Source organism: Pteronotus mesoamericanus, unplaced genomic scaffold, assembly GCF_021234165.1.
Source record: "Pteronotus mesoamericanus isolate MK-2021 breed Mesoamerican mustached bat unplaced genomic scaffold, CSHL_Meso_final contig_192, whole genome shotgun sequence".
Classification (NCBI taxonomy): Eukaryota; Metazoa; Chordata; class Mammalia; order Chiroptera; family Mormoopidae; genus Pteronotus; species Pteronotus mesoamericanus.
This window is the reverse complement of record NW_026555082.1, coordinates 2,326,144-2,344,395: the sequence shown is the minus strand read 5'-3', so window position 1 is coordinate 2,344,395 and position 18,252 is coordinate 2,326,144. Positions and strand designations below refer to the sequence as shown.

The window sequence follows — 18,252 nt, the reverse complement described above, 5'->3', positions numbered from 1 at the left end:
GGCGGCGCTGCCCAGCTGGTGTTGACCCCGTGCCCTTTCTCCTTGATTGTTCCGCTGGGGGCGGGGGGCGGCCACACTCTCTGGTCCTGGGGGTGCTGCCCCGGCCCCTTCCTCCTCGTGCAAGAGGCCAGACATGCAGCACATGGGGGCGTTCCTGGCCGCCAGACTCGGCCTCCCTGCGCCTCCTGGGCGCGCCCCCCCCCCCCCAGCGCTGCCCGCCCACTGCGCCCAGGCAGGGCGCTCGTGCCGGACGGCGGCAGCCTCCGCCCTGTTGTCTGCTGGCGGCCAGGGCAGTCTTCCTCGGAGCGGAGGCTGCGCTGCAGGGTGACGCTGCCTGTTCCCGTGGAGGGGGGGGCGTCTGTCCCGCAGCCCTCGGCCGTTGGGGTGCCCGTTCCTGCCTGAGTGCCACAGGGGGCGGTGCTGGGCTATGGAGGAAAGAGAAGAGTGGAAGAAATTTCTCCTGATGAAAGTGCAGCTGCCTAAGAGCTAAAGCTTTCTTCAGTCGTGTGTGCGGGGGAGATATCCCACGTCGTTATAAATATGCACTTGCCTTAGGGAAAACGCAAGCCCTCCTCGTAAGAAGGTCGCCTCTCCTGACAGCTGGTCCTCGGGCCACTGGGCTTCCTGGGGCCCATCTTTGTGCTGGGCCTGGGGCAGCCGTGGTGCCCGGATCGGGGTGGGCCTGGCTTCCGGGCTGCGGTGCTGCGGCGAGGCTGGGGGAGCAGGGGCAGCGTGAGCCCCCTGCTGGGGGCCTGCAGGCCCAGTCAGAGTGCCCCTGCCAGGGGCCCCTGGGCGAGGGGGAGCCACCCTGCACCCCCAAGGACTCTGAGCAGGAAGCAGGAAGGCCCGGCCTGAGTGAGGGCTGGGCAGCTAGAAGCCCCCGGCCAGGGCAGGACGAGGGGGCACAGGGCGGAGCGGGGCGAGGCGGGGTGCGGGCCGAGCACAGAGCGAGCCTTGTGAGCCTGTAGGTTCTGTCCCAGCGCCGTGCGGTGGGCAGCCAGCGAGGGGCCGGATTGGTAGGAGCGCAGGAGCAAGCGCGGTGGCCGTCCTCGTCAGGGGCCCTCGGGGCGGGGAGGTGGTGCCCGACGCGGCGAGGGGTGAAGGCCTCGGTCGCCGCGACCGAGCCTCCCAGGCGGCGGGCGGTGCTGACGAGCGGGAAGGAGGGGGTGAGCTGCCTCACAGCCTGCGGTGCAGGGTCGCGGTCGGAGGGACCGGGGGCCCATTTTATGGATGAAGAAATTTCACCACAGAGGATCGAGTGACTTTCTAGATGGTACGGCCACCACGTGGCGTCCTCAGGACTTGACCGTCCTGATGGAGCCTGAGCCGGGGCTCTGACCCCTGCCCAGGGCGGGAGGAGCCAGCCGACCACTTGGACACACAGAGGCGTTCAACCCAGAAACAAAAGCCAACACTTCCCACCCACCCCGAAGCCCTCCAGACAGCAGGGGGGTAATGGGTTCACTGAGCCATGTGGCACCCCCCCCCACAAAAAAAAAGAGTTCTTTAAAGAGTTGACAACTTTCTAAATAAGCCTCAAGAATAAAATGACAAAGGAAAAATGAACTGATCCAGTTTTATTAAAAGTAGTAATTTTCATGAAACGCATGTAGGTGCGTAATCAAGATGGAAAGCAGGAGCAGGAGGGAGGGATGGCGTTCCCAGCCCTGCGGGCTGCACGAGCCCACGCGGAGCGCTCCGCACACTCCATTCAAAATGACGAAGACGTGGCCAGCGAGCAGAGGCCACGAGTGGCCGGCCCACACCGTGGGGTGCCCGGCGCCCGGGGAGAGCCTGGCTCGCAGGCACCGGCGGGGGGCTGCCCCATCGCAGGACGGGACGTCCGGGCGACTCCTGGGTGTGGGGAGCGGCACGGCGGCCTCCGGAGACGCTGCTCGGGGCAGGGGCCGTGAAAGACGCACATGCCCTCCGAGGGCCGGGGGCCCGGAGTGTCCCGCACGCTTCCTCGCCGGGAGGAACTACAGCTTTGAAAATTAAACGTTTGACCAGCACGTTCAGCAAGTGCCTGAGTTTTAAACTGCTGGTGTGCTAACTTAGTGAACTATTTATACATCCGTTAAAATGATAATTGAGCAGCACGGAAATGGGAAAACGTGAGAAGTCAGTCGAGAGCCGGGGACAAGCCACGTGAACACTCTGAGCGCGTCCGAGCCAGATGGGCCGGGACCTGAGCACCGCGCGGGGGCTCACGGCGCTGCAGGGGGGCTCTTTTGACTTCACGAATGTTGCTGTTCAGTTTGCGCTTTTCAGGCTGGCTCACAAGCGTCTTCAGTCTTCGGGGTTTTGTAGAAGCGCCCAGAATGCTGTGCTGAACTGCCGCCAGAGTGAGTGTTCCGCGGCGATAGCGCCTTCACGACTGGTTGGTGCTGCTTCCTCCCCGGACGCCCTCACTCTGGTAAAACAGCTCAGCAGGTGCCTGGGGTGGTTGCTCTTCACCATAAAATGAAAGGCACCATTTGGTTCCCCCAGAAGAAACCAGGAGATGCTGTGGTCTTTACTGGCTGTTTAAAACACGCTTCCACTAGGAATTTTGGGAATGCTATTTTAGTGACGTCGGAGAGAAACGAAGGCGAATCACAGATGACCTCAAGTTCTGGCTCAAGGGGTTTTTCTACCCTGGTTTAAAAACGACTCAGGGCCTGCGTGTTCTGTTTCCTAACCGCTGAGCCGATGGGGCCTCCCAGTGATGGGGCAGCGGTTCCCTGTCGGTGGGTGGGCGCTGAGGACTTTCTGGGGCTGTGGCTGCTGTTGCCATGGTCCGGGTCCATGAGTCAGGCCTCGGTGGCCTCGGGAAGTCCTTAAGGGGACAGTGCAGAGTTAGGTGGCTGTTGCGGAGCTCGCTTAGAAGCAGGAAGTGTCTGGTGGCCCGGCCGCTTCTGGTGGCAGCGTCGGCCTCGGGTAGGAAGCGCCACCCGAGAGAGCCCTCAGCTGCACGGCCTGGTCCCCCCCAGGGGGAGCCTTTTGCAAAATGGTGACAGATTTTAAAAAAAGCTACATAGAAAAAACGAGAGTTAGTAGAAAGCACATGGATTCAGGCCTGAAGATGGAAATAAGGACAGGCCTGTTCATTAACTCGGGGGGGGGGGGCCCAGGCGGAGGTGGCCTGGGCACGGCCTGGGTCCGAGGGCGCGGCTCCGGGTCCTGGCTCTGCCATGTGCTCCGTGTTCCTGGAAGGAAGCGGCACGGACTCGAGAGCAGTGTCCTGGGGCCCCTGTGACGCGTGAGCGCAGCCGGGGGCTCGAAAGGACGGGCTGCCCTCCCCGCGCTCAGGAGGCCGAGTGCACACGCGGTGCGGGCCGGCCGCTCGCTCCGAAGGCCTGGGGACGAAGCCTTCCCCGTCTCCTCCAGCCTCTGGGTGGCCGTGTGCAGGGTCGGAAAGCAGCCCTCCGCCCACGCTGAGTCCTTCCAGCTGGGCTCTTCGTCAGGGGCGCAGGAGACCGGAGAAAGCGCCCAGAATCGATTCTGGGTGCCCATGTGTAGGTGCCGGGAGACGGAGGCTCGTAGCCCGTGGCAGTGGAAGCTCGCGTGCCGTTCTGGGCTCAGGAGAGGGGCGCAGGGGCCGGGGTGCCCAAGGGAAAAATGGGATGCCCTGGGAGAGGAGGAAGAGCAGGCTGGTGACCACATTCTAGCTGGGCCACCAGCAACCGTGGGACACGCAGGTTGTCTGCTGGGTGTCGGCCTGTCTGCCCCGCTTCGCTCAGGTGTGATGCTAGGGGGTGCCCCTTTCCTTTCCGTGCGTTTCCTGTCTGACCTCCCGGAGGCAGGGGCATGGGGAGGGCCCAGGCACGGGTGTGTCTTTCGTTGCTCACTAATCAGCTTACAGTCGGTGTCCCAGAAGGCATGGTGTGGGATGGGTGCACTTCGGTCCCCAGGCCCCGCAGGTCGGTGCCTGCATCTTCCCGTGGCCTCGCCCCCGGGGGTCCCCCCACCCCCATTCCCTCTTTGTGTAGGCCTGGCACCCACGCTGGAGGTAGGGCCCTGCCCCTCCCTTTGGTGTCCCTGCGTCAGTGTGGGCACATTTGCAGGGACCCCACTTCCAAATAAGTCATGTTCACAGCTTCTCGGGGGCGTGATTTGGGGGTGCACTGTCGAAGAAACTTAGTTCCGTTTTTCTTCTCCTTAAAATAAGGATAATAAATGGAATTCACCGCGGGGTGGCTGTGCGGCAGCGCGCGAGGCACCGCGGCCTTTGCATCATCTGGGGGCGCCTCCCGCGCTGTCCGTGAGGCCGCCCGGCGCTCCACCAGCGGCACCAGGCGATGGCACGGTGAGCTCGGAGCTCCCTTGCCGCTGAGCACGTGGGTCACCGTTACCGCTGCGGCCGCGCCGGTGGCAGTGGGCGGGTGGCGTTGCCTGTCGGGATTCTGACCTGGGGGAGTCGCTGCTGTGCCCGCGTTCGGTAGGAGAGGTGTCGGCGCGCAGGCGCTAACGGCGCACACCCCCAGCAGTTTGGCACTAGTGTTCACGTCCCAAAACTTCCCAGGGAGTAAGGAGTTTTAAAAGTATTTGTTTAGAAAGTAAACAGTTTTCTGTAAAAATCATAGTGAAAAACTCGATTTAATTTTTATGCAGCATCTGTTGATTAGAATGAATTGTTCAGTTTGTCTTTCTAAATTTCTAGCTAAGCCGTTCACACAGCTGGTGAAGGAGATGCAGCTCCGCCGAGAGGACTTCGAGATAATCAAGGTGATCGGCAGAGGGGCCTTCGGCGAGGTAAGAGCCCCCCCCCCCCCCCCCGCTGGCCCAGGCGCTCTCACGCCTCGCACATGCTCCCATCGGCCGGGGCGAGGCTGGTCACAGGTGGCGTGTGGAGGGTGCTTGGGCACAATCAGAAGGGTAGAGCAGAGGAGAGAAAAATACAATTGAGGGCTTGTGCCCGGTACATTTCCCCAAATATCGTTCAGGCCAGAAGAGTTTCTTATGGAGAAACTTTTTTAAAAACCCATTTGTTAATTGAACATTTCCTTTAAAATGCGCAGCGGGTGTAATCACGGTCACTCTCATCGTCTGTGGTCGCTGCCAGGAGCCGTGCCGGCTCTGAGTCGCCCGCCTGCCCTCGGGAGCGGGCGGCCCGTCCAGCGTGCGCCGCCGCCCCTCGGCGTGGCACGAGTCCTCCCTGCCCCGGGCGGACGGCTGCGGCGGGCAGGGCCCCCCCCCCCCTCACAGGGCGCGCGCCTCTCCTGCTCTGCCCACGGCCCCCCGGCAGAGGCGCGGGTGCCCCGCGGCCAGGGGCCGCTGGCGTCACAGCTCATCGCCCCCAGAGCTCCGCCTCTTGGCCTGTGAGCGGTGGACTCCTGTGCTCGGGTTTCGCTGTCAGCGTCTGCCGGGCTGGAAGCGCTGTGTGTCATGGGGTGGCGGGGACGTGCCCTGCCAGCATGAGCCCCCTGGGCGCACCAGGCGAGAGATGGCGTGGGCGGCGCAGGTGCCCCGTGTGCGCTCACAGGAAGCGGGCGAGCAGCAGTTGCAGGGGCACACGTCTTTTCCCTGAGGTGTCTCGTGTGCCCCGAGTTGAAACAAGACCTCACCTGTCTTAGAAAATGTCTCGCAAGTCATCGGCACTGCTCTCCTGTCCGTGTCTGGCAGGACACGCGTAGACACTCGGGCAAGAGAGCCTTCCCGGGGGCCGGCAGCTGCGTGCGGCGCCCTCCTCTCTTCCCTGGAAACTGCCCTGTCTCTCGACCTCATACCTTGCGCCCCCCACTTCAGCCCTGCCTCCCAGCCCCCCCTTCTGTACCCCCACTGCTAAGAGCGAGTCTCGCCGAGGGGCCGGGAGGTGGAACGGCACCGCGGGGGCTGCGTGGGGGCAGCGCCGTCCTCAGATGGCGGCGGCTTCCATGCCCGCCCAACTGCCAGGCTCCCCTCAGGCTGACCCCGGGTCCTGGCCCCTCATCAGACACAGCGTGCGCGGGCCGTGTTCTGCTGTTGTTGGGCGTTGAGGTACAGTTACCTGTGATGTGCAGGTCCCAGGGGCCATGTGGAGCCGTGGCGGACGTCCACACCTGTGCAACCAGCATGCGGACCGAAACGGGGCGTTTCTGGCCCCTGGACCGTCCCCCTCTCCCGTCGGTCTTGTGGGCCCCCAGGTCGCTGCTCTTGCGACTGCCGCCCCAGGGCCCTGGTCTGAAGGAAGAAATAGCAGCTCTGAGCTGTGGGGAAGGTGTCGTTTCTGTTGTTTAGGGAAGAGAAAGAGAAGCCCTTTTGTGGAATCCCACCTGAGTCAGGTCGGGACGCACGGGAGGGTGAGGGGTGCCCTTCCCAGGAGAAAGGAGGCCCCGCCGGGCCAGGCAGGGGGCGGCCATCGTTCGTGCTCTTCTCTTCCAAAGACCTGATGCTGGGGTCAGCTTTCCGAGTTTCCGAGACGGGGACAGCGCTCACTTCCGCGTCCCTCCGGCTCAGCAGAGGCCTGTCCTGTTGGCCTGTGCAGGGGCCCTTGGCGCTCTCCCTCCCTGCCCCTCCCGCTCCGGCTTTACCGCCTTCTCCGCACCCCCCCCCCCCCCAACTTTAACACCCTGTCCCTCCTGGGCCCTGTGGCCTGGGCGCTGGGCTCCTGCGCTTCTCGCCTACCCCTCTGTCCAGTCCAGGGGCCCCGCGCGTTCGCTGGTCCTCCCTGCCAGAGCGGGGCTCCGGGGCTCGGGGCGGCTCGCGCGCCCGCAGCCGCCTCGTCACCCACCGGGAACGCGCCGTTTCGGCCCCTCTGTCTCCAGTGGCGCCAGCTGGATCCCAGGAGCAGGGACGCTCTTCATTGGTGTTGGGCCCAGGAGGGCCCTTCGCTGCGGTGCCAGTGGACTTGCTGTTCCCTAACGACAGGCCCGGGGCCCTGCCCCCGCGGCCTCCCCGTCGCCTGGCCCAGGGCGGGCGGTGGTGACTGTGACCACCGTTAGGACACGGCCTCTCGGAGCACACGCCCGAGGGGGAGGCTGCCGCGCTTCAGGCTCGGCACCAAGCCCTTCCAAGCCTCGGCTCCCCGCCTGTAAACTGCGGTTGCTGCTGTCGAGCGCTGTGCTGAGGGTGGACCGAGAGCCTGTGGACAAGTTGCTCAGCACAGCTCCTGGCACATGCAGGTGCTCCATGCACGTCAGCTCTCGCGGGGCCTTCCCGACCTCACCATGTGCTGTACGTTGTTCAGAGAGCCAGGGAGCAGGTCCTGGAGGGACTCTGTGGCACACGTGCTGTGTGGCTGCCAGCCGTCAGCAGCAGCACGGCCCGTTCCCCCCACAGAAGCTGCTCTCACTGCCAGCACGCAGCCTAGAGTTCTGTGATGGAGGCCGAGGCCGCCGAACAACAGGTCTGTGTAAGGTAGAGAGTGCCTGTGATGGTGCACACGTCACGTCTGGTGTTGGTGGCGATGGAGGAGCTCATTCGAGATTTGGGACCAGGCAGTCCAAGAGGACTTCCTGGAAGGCGTGGTACGTGAGTTGTAGTGTGAAGAGTGTGACTGACAGCCAGCATGCTGAGTGCTGTGTGTCTGGGTCCATTCTGAGCAGGTTGCGTGAAACCCATACACACCCCGTGCTCAGCACTGAAGTTTGTTTTTTACCTGGGCAGGTGTGATCATCCAAGTTGTGTGGCTAAAATCACGTTTTGATGCTTCACAGGGCAAATGTTTGTTCACAGAGAAAATTTGACTTTCCTTAACAGCTCATTTCCCAGGGTTTCCAGGCAAGATCGCACCATAGTTTTATGAAAATGCGCTCTGTGAAACTCCATTTGTGTTCCAGGTTGCTGTTGTCAAAATGAAGAACACTGAGCGAATTTACGCCATGAAAATCCTCAACAAGTGGGAAATGCTTAAGAGAGCAGAGGTGAGTGTGGCGTGAGCGAGAGCCACAGGCCTCGGGGCCTGGGCCTCCGCCCTCGGCAGGGGCGAGCTGCGCCTCGTCCTCAGGATGCCAGCCGCTCCTGCAGCGGCCACCCTGCCTCGGTGGTCAGTCGGAGAGTCCCCTCCAGTCTGTGGGCACGAGTGTTGCTCACCACGAGGACAAAGCAAAGCTTGGCAGACGTTTCAGGCACGCCTCTTGGTTCTGCTGCGTGCGCAGAGGGGAAGACCGACACTGGAGCCTGTGTGCGTGTAGGAAGGTCTCCGTGCTCCCTCTCGGAGGCGGGACGAGGGTCGCGAGTAACAGTGGGCCTCTGCTGCCTGGGGGTCCGGCCCTCTCCCGCGCTCTGCGTGTGCCGCCGTGGCAGCGGCTCAGCCCAGTGCCCCGCCCAGCCCGGGCCTCTCCTCCGGGCGTGTGCAGGCCCGCCCCCAGGGCCTCCGCCTCCACTCCAGTGTCCATCCGCCCCGTCCCCCACATTCCTCCACTGCCTGCCTCCCCGGGCTGAGCCCTTTCTCACCTGCCCCGGCACCTCCCCGTGTCCCTCTGTGCCACTCGCCCACGGGCATGCCCTTGCGCCGGCCCGAGGGGCGCGAGCCCAGGACATCTGCGCCTGTCAGTCCTCTCCTGCCCCTCGTCAGCCGAGTGGGGCACAGCTGCCTCAGTCATTTTCTTCTGAAGGGAAAACTTCTGAAAGAAGCTCAGAGTAAAAAACTTGGAGAAAAAGTATGTTGTAAAGGCCACGGTGAGACCCACACGGGAGAGCAGGCGGCACTCTGTCTGGCACCCTGCACGCCCGGCCTCCGTCGGGCGCTTCCGTGTTCGCAAGCTCAGGTGTCAGGAGTGAGAGTCTCCTGTTAAACACTCAGTACGGACGAAGTTTTCTCACAGTTATGCCGGAGACCTGGTCACGCTTATTTCTTCCACTTGCCCCTTTGCTCCCCTGTGGCTACTCCCATGCACTGCAGGGGACCACCCACCTTCCTTCTCCCTTGTCCCTCTTTGCCACCCCCCGGCCCCGCAATTGCCAGCACGTTCTCTGTGTGTGTGCACTTGTTAGCGAGGTCCTGTGCTAGTTGTCCTTCCCTGTCCGACTGACTTCACTGAGCGTAATGCTCTCTAGATACATTCACACCGCTGTAAATGGCAAGGTCTTGTTCTTTTTCATGGCTGAGTAATATTCCACCACACATATGTGCCACATCTGTACCCACTCATCTGTCGATGGGCACTGGGGTTGTTTCCATACCTTGGCGATTGTAAAAAGCACTGCATGAACATAGGCACACATATGTTTTCAATGAGTGTTTTGGGTGTTCTGGGTAAATACTGAGAAGGGAAATTGCTGGGTCGTATGGCAGCTCTGTGTCTAACTCTGGAGGAGCCTCTGCACCGGCCTCCGTAGCGGCTGCACTGCGTTGCAGTGCCGCCAGCGGTGGATGAGAGCTCCCTTTTCTCCCCACCCTTGCTCGTGGCTACTTTTAGTCATAGACACCACACATGTGTCAAAGCTCTTCAGAGGACACATAGCCAGAGCGGCCTAAAACCAGCCTTTACCCGCACGCTCTAGGCCAGGGGTCTTCGTAGTGGGCTTCTGTTAAGACGTGGGAATCAGCGTCCTGCAGGTAAACCACGTTCCTCAAGAGTAGCCTGCTTAGGTTAGCCGGCAGGGTGGGCCCACCCTGCCGGCTGCGACTGGGTCTGCGGCAGAGCGGCACACCCGCGGGGCGGCGCTGGGCGGGGGAGGCCCAGCCCGGAGCTCTGGCTGCCCCCAGCTCCGCCCCTGCCCAGCCTCTGAACCTCGAGGGTGGGCCACGGAGCGGGCAGGTGGGGGTGTGCAGGAGCCAGGCGCTCCCGGCCTCTCAGCCGCTACAGCCGTGGCTGGGGAGCAGGCCCAGCCACCTGGGGAGAGAACACGCGTCTGGTTCCGGGGGAGGGCAGGGGGCAGGGGGCGCGGCCTCCAGAGCCCCTCGCGGCGGGAGCCCGCTGCCGAGGAGTGTGCTCTGCGGGGGCTGCGCGGGACGAACGACGGTGCCCGCTGCCTTGCAGACCGCTTGCTTCCGGGAGGAGCGTGACGTGCTGGTGAACGGGGACTGCCAGTGGATCACCACCTTGCACTACGCCTTCCAGGACGAGAACTACCTGGTACGTGGGGTCACTTTGAACTCAAAGGTGTTTTTTGATTGCTTTGTGCTGCCTGTCACTCAAGCACGGGAAGACAGCCGGGAACTGCCTTTCCTCAGACGTCCATCTGCCTGGGTGGGGCGAGGACCTGTGCTGAGGCCTCACCGTCAGGCGTGTGCTTCTGAGGCAGCTGCGACGCCCTGCGCTTGTTCTCTCTCCTGCCTAGGCTGCCACTGAATATCACTAACCTGATCATTGTGTTCTCCGGGCTTGTTACATTTAAATAAATGGTGGGGGGATTAAATGCTTTCTGTTTTGAGTAAGAATGAGAAACTGCTGTGGGGAGAGTGAGCTGGTGTGTGCGTCCCTGTGCTGTGTCCAGCCCTCCCAGGGGATGCACTGGCCTCCCAGTGGCCTGGCACGGTTTCGGGGTGGCCCTTGGTTTCCACATTCTTGTCATCTGCCTGCTCTCCTGGCTGGAGCGGGGCCCCTTCCTTGCCCAGGGACTGGCGCTGACTCCCACGGGCACGCAGGGCTGCGTGTGGGCCCGGTGAGGCGGCAGGAGGCGGAGCAGGCCAGCGGCTTCCGTGCGGACCGAGGCGCAGGCGCGCTCTTAGCGCTTTGCTTCTGGGGCTGACTGGGCAGGCTCACCAAGGCCCAGAGGGGTCCCCCTGGGGAGCTCGGGCTGGACAGGGGCCGCTGCCGTGCCTCCCCATCCGGTGGCAGGGACCTAAGCCGTGTTCCCTCTGCGACGGCTGACGTGTGCCCGTGGTCACGTGTCTGTCTGCTCACAACAGGCAGCACTGTGTGGGCGCTCTCCCACTTACCTTCGAGTGACCTCTCAAACATCCAAGAGGTGCTTTAGCCTCAAACGTTCACGATTAGGTAGAATGGTTTGTTTCAGTCTTTATTTAGAATTGAAAGTTCCTGTTTGTTCTGACGGAGGGCAGCTCATGCTGATCGCGTGCTGGCCCGTGAGTCAGGCGCCCCCGATTTCCTCACCACGCACACGGGGCGTCCGGGGCAAGGCGGCGACAGCAGCGGCGTCCCTGTGCCCTGATGCCCTGGCCACCCCCCGAGCGCCCCGGATCCTGCGTCAGCTGCTGCTCCCGCGCACCGCCTCCTGCCCGCTCCTGCTGGGGTGGGGTTTCTAAGGCCCAGTGTGTAAGCCAGGCAACAGGGAGCTTACAAAGAGAAGACGCTTTAGTCTGTGGTGTTTTTCGTGAAATCAGTGTAATGTGTCGTTTCTGAAACGTTGGGCCTGACTCGGCCCGTCGCGAGTTTCAGCCGAGAAGCGCCTTCTTGAGTTTGAGCCACCCGGTCAGGACCCCGGTGGGAACCGTGGCGAGGAGGAAGGCGTGGCCTCTAGCGCTCTCCAGGACACGGACGTGGGCCGCCACTGTGCTCCACAGGCCCGGCTTGGCTGCTCTCCTTGCCGCCACCAGCTGTGGGCTGAGCAGGTCCCTGCCGCTGCGGTGCCGCCCTGCAGGGTGATTGAGGGGACAGGCAGGCCCGGGCAGCTCTCAGCCCAGGCTGTGTGGCAGGAGGGCCGGCTGTCAGGCTGCTGGGCCACCTGCCGAGCGGCTCACACCATAGTTTCTGTCGTAGGTCTCTAACCTCAGTGTTTCACCAGCAGTAAACCTGCTCTCCCAGTAACTGGAGGGCTGTGGCCTTAGTGACTTCACTCAGCTCCTTCCGTGAGGCGACAGGAAATGACTGGTCTAGTGTTCGTTCCAAATGTATGCGCCGCCTCGCTGGCCGGTGTGCCCGTCCCGTCCCCCTTCCTTACAGGCCTGCGCCCCAGGCGCCCGTTGGCCGCGTTGAGCATGGCTACAGTGCACTTGCTGCTTTGCTTCTTAGATTCTAGGTGGACGGGGGATGGTGAGGCTTGGGTGGCCGTGGGGCTGGCCCCTTCCTGCTGCTTTCTTTGGGGCCGGAGACCCTGGCTGTGCGTTCACCTGGTCGCCCCTCGCCCCATGGGCGTCTGTTCGCAGGGGCCGCGGTCTCCTCCCCTGTGTCTGCGGTGTCTGCCCGTGTCTTCCGCCCGCCCACCCCTGCCCAGGGCCTGTCACCTCGCTGCCTCCTGGGCCACACCCCTCGGCCCCCGCCCCCGGCCCTGCTCCTGCCCCTCCCCCCGCTGCGCTCCTCACAGGGAGAGTTGGCAAGCTTCCCAGCGCTGGCCCGACCACCGCTGCCCACGCGGCCTCTGGGGTCTGCCTCACCCCTCCTCTTAAGCCCTCCGTGCCCGACGGTGCTGCCGCCCTGGGCCGCCAGCTTTCAGAGTGCCGCCGCCTCGGCACGCCCTTCAGTCCCTTCCCATGGGTTCACCGTGTCACTGGTGGAAGCCTGTTCTCTGCCGGATGCGCGACTGAAGGTTACAGCAGTATTGTCACGTGCCATGGGCGTGTTCTGAGGGGACCCTGGACGGCAGGAGCAGCTGGGATGCTGTCCATGCACACGCGAGGGTCACGGGGCCCTTGGGCGGACGTTCGGCCCTTGATCGTCAGGTGTGGTGGTGACTAAACATTGTGTTCTCCCCGCTTCTCCAACCTGCAGTACTTAGTGATGGACTACTACGTGGGCGGCGACCTCCTGACCCTGCTGAGCAAGTTTGAGGACAGGCTCCCGGAGGACATGGCCAGATTCTACCTCGGGGAGATGGTGCTGGCCATCGACTCCATCCACCAGCTGCATTACGTGCACAGGTGACCACCGCCGGGGTGTGTGCGGGTGGGGTCAGCAAGTTGAGCCAGCCGTCTTGGGGTCCCTGAGGCCTCGCCCCCTGGGCGGGGCTGCTCAGGGAGGTCACACAGCCGCAGCCCCCCTGGGCCGCCCCCTGCGGGCTGCTCACCCAGGCGGCCGCCTGTCAACCCTGGAAGTCGCCGCCCAGCTGCCACTGCTCTGAGGCATAGTTGTCAGCGCGAGCCACCTTGCCTCGCTTTTCAGTAGACGTGGGCCCACCGGTCCCCTGCTCACCCCCCGGAGCTTCACGCAGGGTCCCCGCCCCCCACGTCTCTCTCCCAGCTCCGCTTCAGGCCAGCCTCAGGCACCTGCAGACACTCACAGAGGGACACTGGGGGGGAGGAGAGGCGTGGAGTGCCGTGTCGAGGCCTCTTGGGTTTTGCGGATGCTTTGCTGAGTGGGACGTTGCCCTTGGCCCCGTCCGTGGGGCTCACAGGTGCCGGGGGCAGCGAGCCCTGTGCCTTCCATCACGTGGGGATGCCTATGCTCTTCGTGGGGGCGGCCTCCTTTGCTTTCAAAGGTTGGGTTCCCTTTTTACGCCGTCAGTCAGAGGAGCTTGCTCTGCCAGGGAGCAGGCCGGCGCCCCGAGTCCTCCCTGCGCCCCGAGTCCTCCCCGTGCCCCGCTTGCAGGCGCGCAGGCGAGCTGGGGGGCCGCAGAGCGGGGAGTGGACTTGCACGCCCGCTGCCACCCTCCACGGGCTGCGCCGCCACGGGCAGGTCCCCCAGCTCGCCGCCCCCCCGCCGCCCGCAGTCTGTGAAGCATGGGCGGGGCCCCTGGCTGTTGGCTGGCGGCGGTGGTCTCGCCCGCGTCGCCCGCTGAGCCTCTGTGCACCAGCTCCGTCCCTTCACCTTCCCAGCGCGGGCTCCCGCTATGGGCGACACAGGTGCACGGGGCGGGTGCTGGGGGCGGCCGCTGCCACGCCTGACGGTGCCGCAGGGCACGCTTTCCGGCTTGTCCCAGCTGCCGCTCCGCTGCCAGCCAGGGCTGGGACTCGGGGGGCGTCGCGTGGAAACGGTCAACGTGTGTGTTTGCTTTGCTGACAGAGACATCAAGCCTGACAACGTCCTCCTGGACGTCAATGGCCACATCCGCCTGGCCGACTTCGGGTCGTGTCTGAAGATGAACGACGATGGAACTGTAGGTCTTTCTGGTGAAGATTTTCCTCCTGGGTTTGGGTTTTGCTTGCAATTAGAAAGGGCCGAACGTATCAGTGTGAGGCACAGTGAAGAAACCAAGGTCGCTAATGTGAATTAAGGAGACAGACCCGTCCTCGCACTTAGACCCCCTTCGCTGCGCTTCACATGCACGTGGGCGGCCCTTGTGCCCCTGAAACGGGGGTGGCCTGGGGCGCCCGGTCCCCAGCGGCGGCGGCGGGAGGCAGCTCAGTGCTTCCTGAGGGCGCATCCGGGCCGCGGAGGTGGGCTGACGGCAGCGGAACCTCCGCACTCCTGTCCGGGGACAGAGGCCTCCCTGTCAGTCGGGTTCCCTCCGTGGATGGCGTGGACCTGGAAACAGGGTCCTCGGTGCCAGGGCTCCCCGGGCCAGCTGGCCCACTGGTGCGCGGGAGGCGGACAGGCCCTGACCGGGACTCCCGGGCTTGGCCAGGGCCACGCCAGCCTGGGGCCGCGCGGCTCCCGTGGCTCCACCCTGACCCGCTCAGCGAGCCGCCTCAGAGCCTCGGGGGTCTGCCTGCGCCACTCCTGTGGCCACTGTCCCTACACTGACCTCCAGGGCTTGGGTGCCTGCCTCTCCAGGGACAGCCGTCTGTCCTTTCCTGCCGCGTTTTTAGGCAGCGGTGCGCAAACCCACACGCTGCCCTCCGGTGACAGCGCTTTAAGAGAAGTGAAGCGTTTACTCGCTCTCTGTCCACGAAGCCAGACCTGCCATTACTGACGGTCCTGGCCTCGGACCCCGAGTTACCCCCGGCCCCCGGGCCCCTGCCCTCCGTGTAGAGCCCCTTTGGCAGCAGGTGTGGAAGTGTGCCCGGCACACGTCGGAGGCAGAGCTCCTGAGTGGTTCGCTCCGGCTGACCCGGGGTGCTGCTTTGTCCCCTGGGCTCTCCTCTCGGAAGTGACCCGAGGGAGAGCTCAGCCCTTCCCCACCCAGGCCCGTCCCGCTCACGCCCGAGCAACCGTCCCTTCCTTTTTTGGGGCCCAGCCGCCTGGTCCTCTGCCTGGCTGGGTCCCGGGCCTGGCTGTAGGTGCTCCCGTGCGGAGACCGCGGGGCGGCCCTGAGAAACGCTGCGGCGCCAAGCCGCTCCCGTGAGCGCCCGGGTCTCTGCACAGGGGAGTCTGAGGGGGGCTGGCTGGGGCGCCCTCGGTCCCCAGCCGCCCTGAGCGAGGGAGCACGTGGGAAAGGGCGCCCCCTCGGGGGACTGCGGTGCCGTCGGGCTCGGGGGCCTTAGGACACTGAGAGACTGCTCCGCGCGCAGTGTGGCCGGGAGGCCTGGCACGCAGGGAGTCCTGCCTCGCGAGGCGTTTGGTCACGATCATGTGACGCAGTCGGCGTTAGTGACACCCTAGGCTTCCCGTCGGCATGTCCTCTCCCCCAGGTCCAGTCGTCGGTGGCCGTGGGCACGCCCGACTACATCTCGCCGGAGATCCTGCAGGCCATGGAGGACGGCAGGGGCAAGTACGGCCCCGAGTGTGACTGGTGGTCGCTGGGCGTCTGCATGTACGAGATGCTCTATGGGGAGACGCCGTTCTACGCGGAGTCGCTCGTGGAGACCTACGGCAAGATCATGAACCACGAGGTGAGGCGGCGCTGCCGCGGCCGGAGCCGCACGGGGGGCTTCGCCTGGAAGCTGGCGGAGCCGTTCGGGAAGCGGGGACGGGCCAGGGGCAGCCTGGTGCTGCGGAGGGTGGGGAGGGGTCTGGAGCGGCTGGAAGGCAGGCCTGGCACGGTGTCCGACCTGGGGCCGGGGTGCGGCCGGGCTTCCGGGGTGGCCCCGTTGCGTGGCGGAGGGTGATGGCATTGGTCAGGTCCGCGTCCCTGCAGGAGGCTTGGCTTTGGCCAAGGCGCAGCACCCATGGGGACCCTGTGGGTGTGCGTCTCCGGGTCTGGCCGGTGGGGAGCCCTGGGGTCTGGACTGGTCGCTCGGCTCCGTCCGTCTGCGCCGCCATCGGTTCCCCAGAAACCCGCTGTCGACATCCCTTCGCGACGCACCCCCTGCCCCGCCCTTTCCTTTCCCGGCCGCCGCCCCCTCTCTCCTGCGTTGGCTTGTCCTTCCTTGTTCCCTCGTCCGCCTAACGCTGTTGTCACGTCGGTTTCCTCTGTAGTCCCCGCTCAAACACTTCTCTCCGGTGCCGGTCTCGCCCTCTGCCCCACATGCTCGCTCACTCGCGCGCGCGCTCACACGCTCACATACACACACACTCAGACATGTGCACATCTGCGCACATGTATGTACACTCCCATGTGCAGATGTGCACATCCCCCCACCCCGGGAAGCAGCCCGCACACTGGTCTGGGCTGAGGCCCCGCCACGGAGCCGGTGGGTTAGTGCTAGAGGGGGAGTGGTCTCTCTCTTACTTCACATCACAGCAGGTTGCACTTCCAACAAACGCTCGTTCCAAAGTAGAAGCGAGAGCTTCCATTTACACGTTCACAGACCCTGCCTCTGAGGCCAGGCCCTGTGCTCCTGGTGCCCTCGGGCACGCAGCCTCTCCAGCTGCCTGTGGAGGTGACGCCCAGGGAGCTGACTCCTGACAGCTCTGCTGTGAGGCCTTGGGCACTGGGCGTCACAGATAAAGGGCGCCACATCACACCAAACCGGGGGTTTTGTTGCCCTGGTTTTGTCATCTTTCTGTTCCGCGCCCAGGAGGACCTCTCTCGGTGCACCCCACGTCTGTCTCTTACAAGCCCCGTTTCGATGGGCGCCCAGGTGGCCTGCGGTGCTCGGTCAGAGTGCAGTGCGCTCAGGGCCGTGTGCTTTCTCTTTGTGACAGGTTCTCTGGGGTGAACATTTGGATGTAGAACAGCCGTAGGGGTGGGCCTTCGGACAGGCCCGGCTAGTCTCTGTCCTCACCTGCACGGTTGCCGGCGTCCTTTGTCCTCTCGATAGGCGAACATTTGTCATGGTCCTCGCGTGCAGGCGGGGTGCTTACGAGCCTGCCGTGAACGAAGGCGGCCGGGCTGATGAGCTCGGGGTCTCTCCCTGGGGTGGGCTCCCGTGGCTCCGGCCCGGGGCCATGTGTCTGTGCCGTCTGCCGATTGGCCCCTCCCCCAGGAGCGATTCCAGTTCCCGTCCCACGTCACCGACGTGTCCGAGGAGGCGAAAGACCTCATGCAGAGGCTGATCTGCAGCCGGGAGCGCCGGCTCGGGCAGAACGGGATCGAGGACTTCAAGAAGCACGCGTTCTTCCGGGGCCTGAACTGGGAAAACATACGGAACCTGGAAGCGCCGTACATTCCTGACGTGAGCAGTCCTTCTGACACGTCCAACTTCGACGTGGATGACGACGTGCTGAGGAACACGGTGAGTGTCCCTGCGGGTCCCCACGGCCGTGCCGAGCAAGCGGGGGAGTCCCGCAGCTGCGCCGCTTTCTGGAGAGTTAGGCGGTTGTCTCAAGAAAATGCACCTTTTCGCTTGGTCCTTAATGTCTGCTTTTTAAAAAGACTTTATTTATCTATTTTTAGAGAGAGGGGAAGGGAAGGAGGAAGAGAGGGAGAGAAACTTTGACGTATGAGCGAAACATTGATCGGTTGCATCTCATGAGCCCCCAACTGGGGATTGAACCTGCAACCCAGGCGTGTGAGCTGACCAGGAACCAAACTGGTGACCTTTCAGCCTACCCGACGGTGCCCAGTCAACTGCCCCACACTGGTCAGGCCAATATCTTTTTTTTAAATAATGGATCATGATTTGAGGAAAAATGAGTTAAATGGCTATTTTGTCATAGGAGTCATCAAGAAATACTTTTGCTTATATTTTCATGGCACCTTATAACAGGCTCGACCCTGGCCCTGGGGCCCATCCTGTGGGCGAGCTGGCTGGACGGGCCTGAGTTCTGCTCACACGTTGTGAAACTATTTTGGTCTCATCAAACCCAACCTTGTGGCGCTTTAGTCTATGCCTGTGTCTTGGTTTGGGGCTACACTAACTGAAGTTTACCCATGTTAAAGGGAAAGTTTGATTATTCCTTAATTTACTTAAGTAAGAACTGAGCTTTATTTTTTCTTTCTTTAAAAATTTTATTTATTTTTAGGGAAGGGAGGGAGCAAGGGAGAGAAATATCCATGTGTGGTTACATTTCGTGTGCCTCCTGCTGGGGACCAGGCCCGCAACCCAGGCCTGTGCCCTGACTGGGAATCGAACCAGCGACCCTTTGGTTCGCAGGCTGTTGCTCAGTCCTCTGAGCCACACCAGCCAGGGCAGGAGCTGAACTTTAGACCACATGCAGAAAAGGCAGGTTTTATTTGCTGGAAGGATTTTTCCTGGACTCTATAGAAACTATTTCCAGACTGAAGTTCCCAGATAAATGACCACTTTGGTTTTATTTTTAATAAAGGATTATCAAGCTCAAAAATGGAGTTGTAACTAAAATTCCC

General features: G+C 63.2%; 1 protein-coding gene across 2 annotated transcripts in view; it reads left to right on the top strand.

The window, feature by feature from the left end:
* The window catches only part of CDC42BPB (CDC42 binding protein kinase beta), a 74,654-nt gene that overhangs the window by 25,773 nt on the left and 30,629 nt on the right, over positions 1 to 18,252 (top strand). For both annotated transcript variants that reach the window (XR_008528670.1, XM_054567746.1), the window contains exons 2-8: positions 4,643 to 4,734; positions 7,740 to 7,823; positions 9,885 to 9,980; positions 12,516 to 12,664; positions 13,746 to 13,839; positions 15,254 to 15,454; positions 16,931 to 17,179. Coding sequence is in view for 1 of the 2 variants with exons in the window: in XM_054567746.1 (XP_054423721.1) it covers positions 4,643 to 4,734; positions 7,740 to 7,823; positions 9,885 to 9,980; positions 12,516 to 12,664; positions 13,746 to 13,839; positions 15,254 to 15,454; positions 16,931 to 17,179 (965 nt within the window). In the remaining variant the exon portion in view is untranslated. The remainder of the gene's footprint in view (positions 1 to 4,642; positions 4,735 to 7,739; positions 7,824 to 9,884; positions 9,981 to 12,515; positions 12,665 to 13,745; positions 13,840 to 15,253; positions 15,455 to 16,930; positions 17,180 to 18,252) is intronic.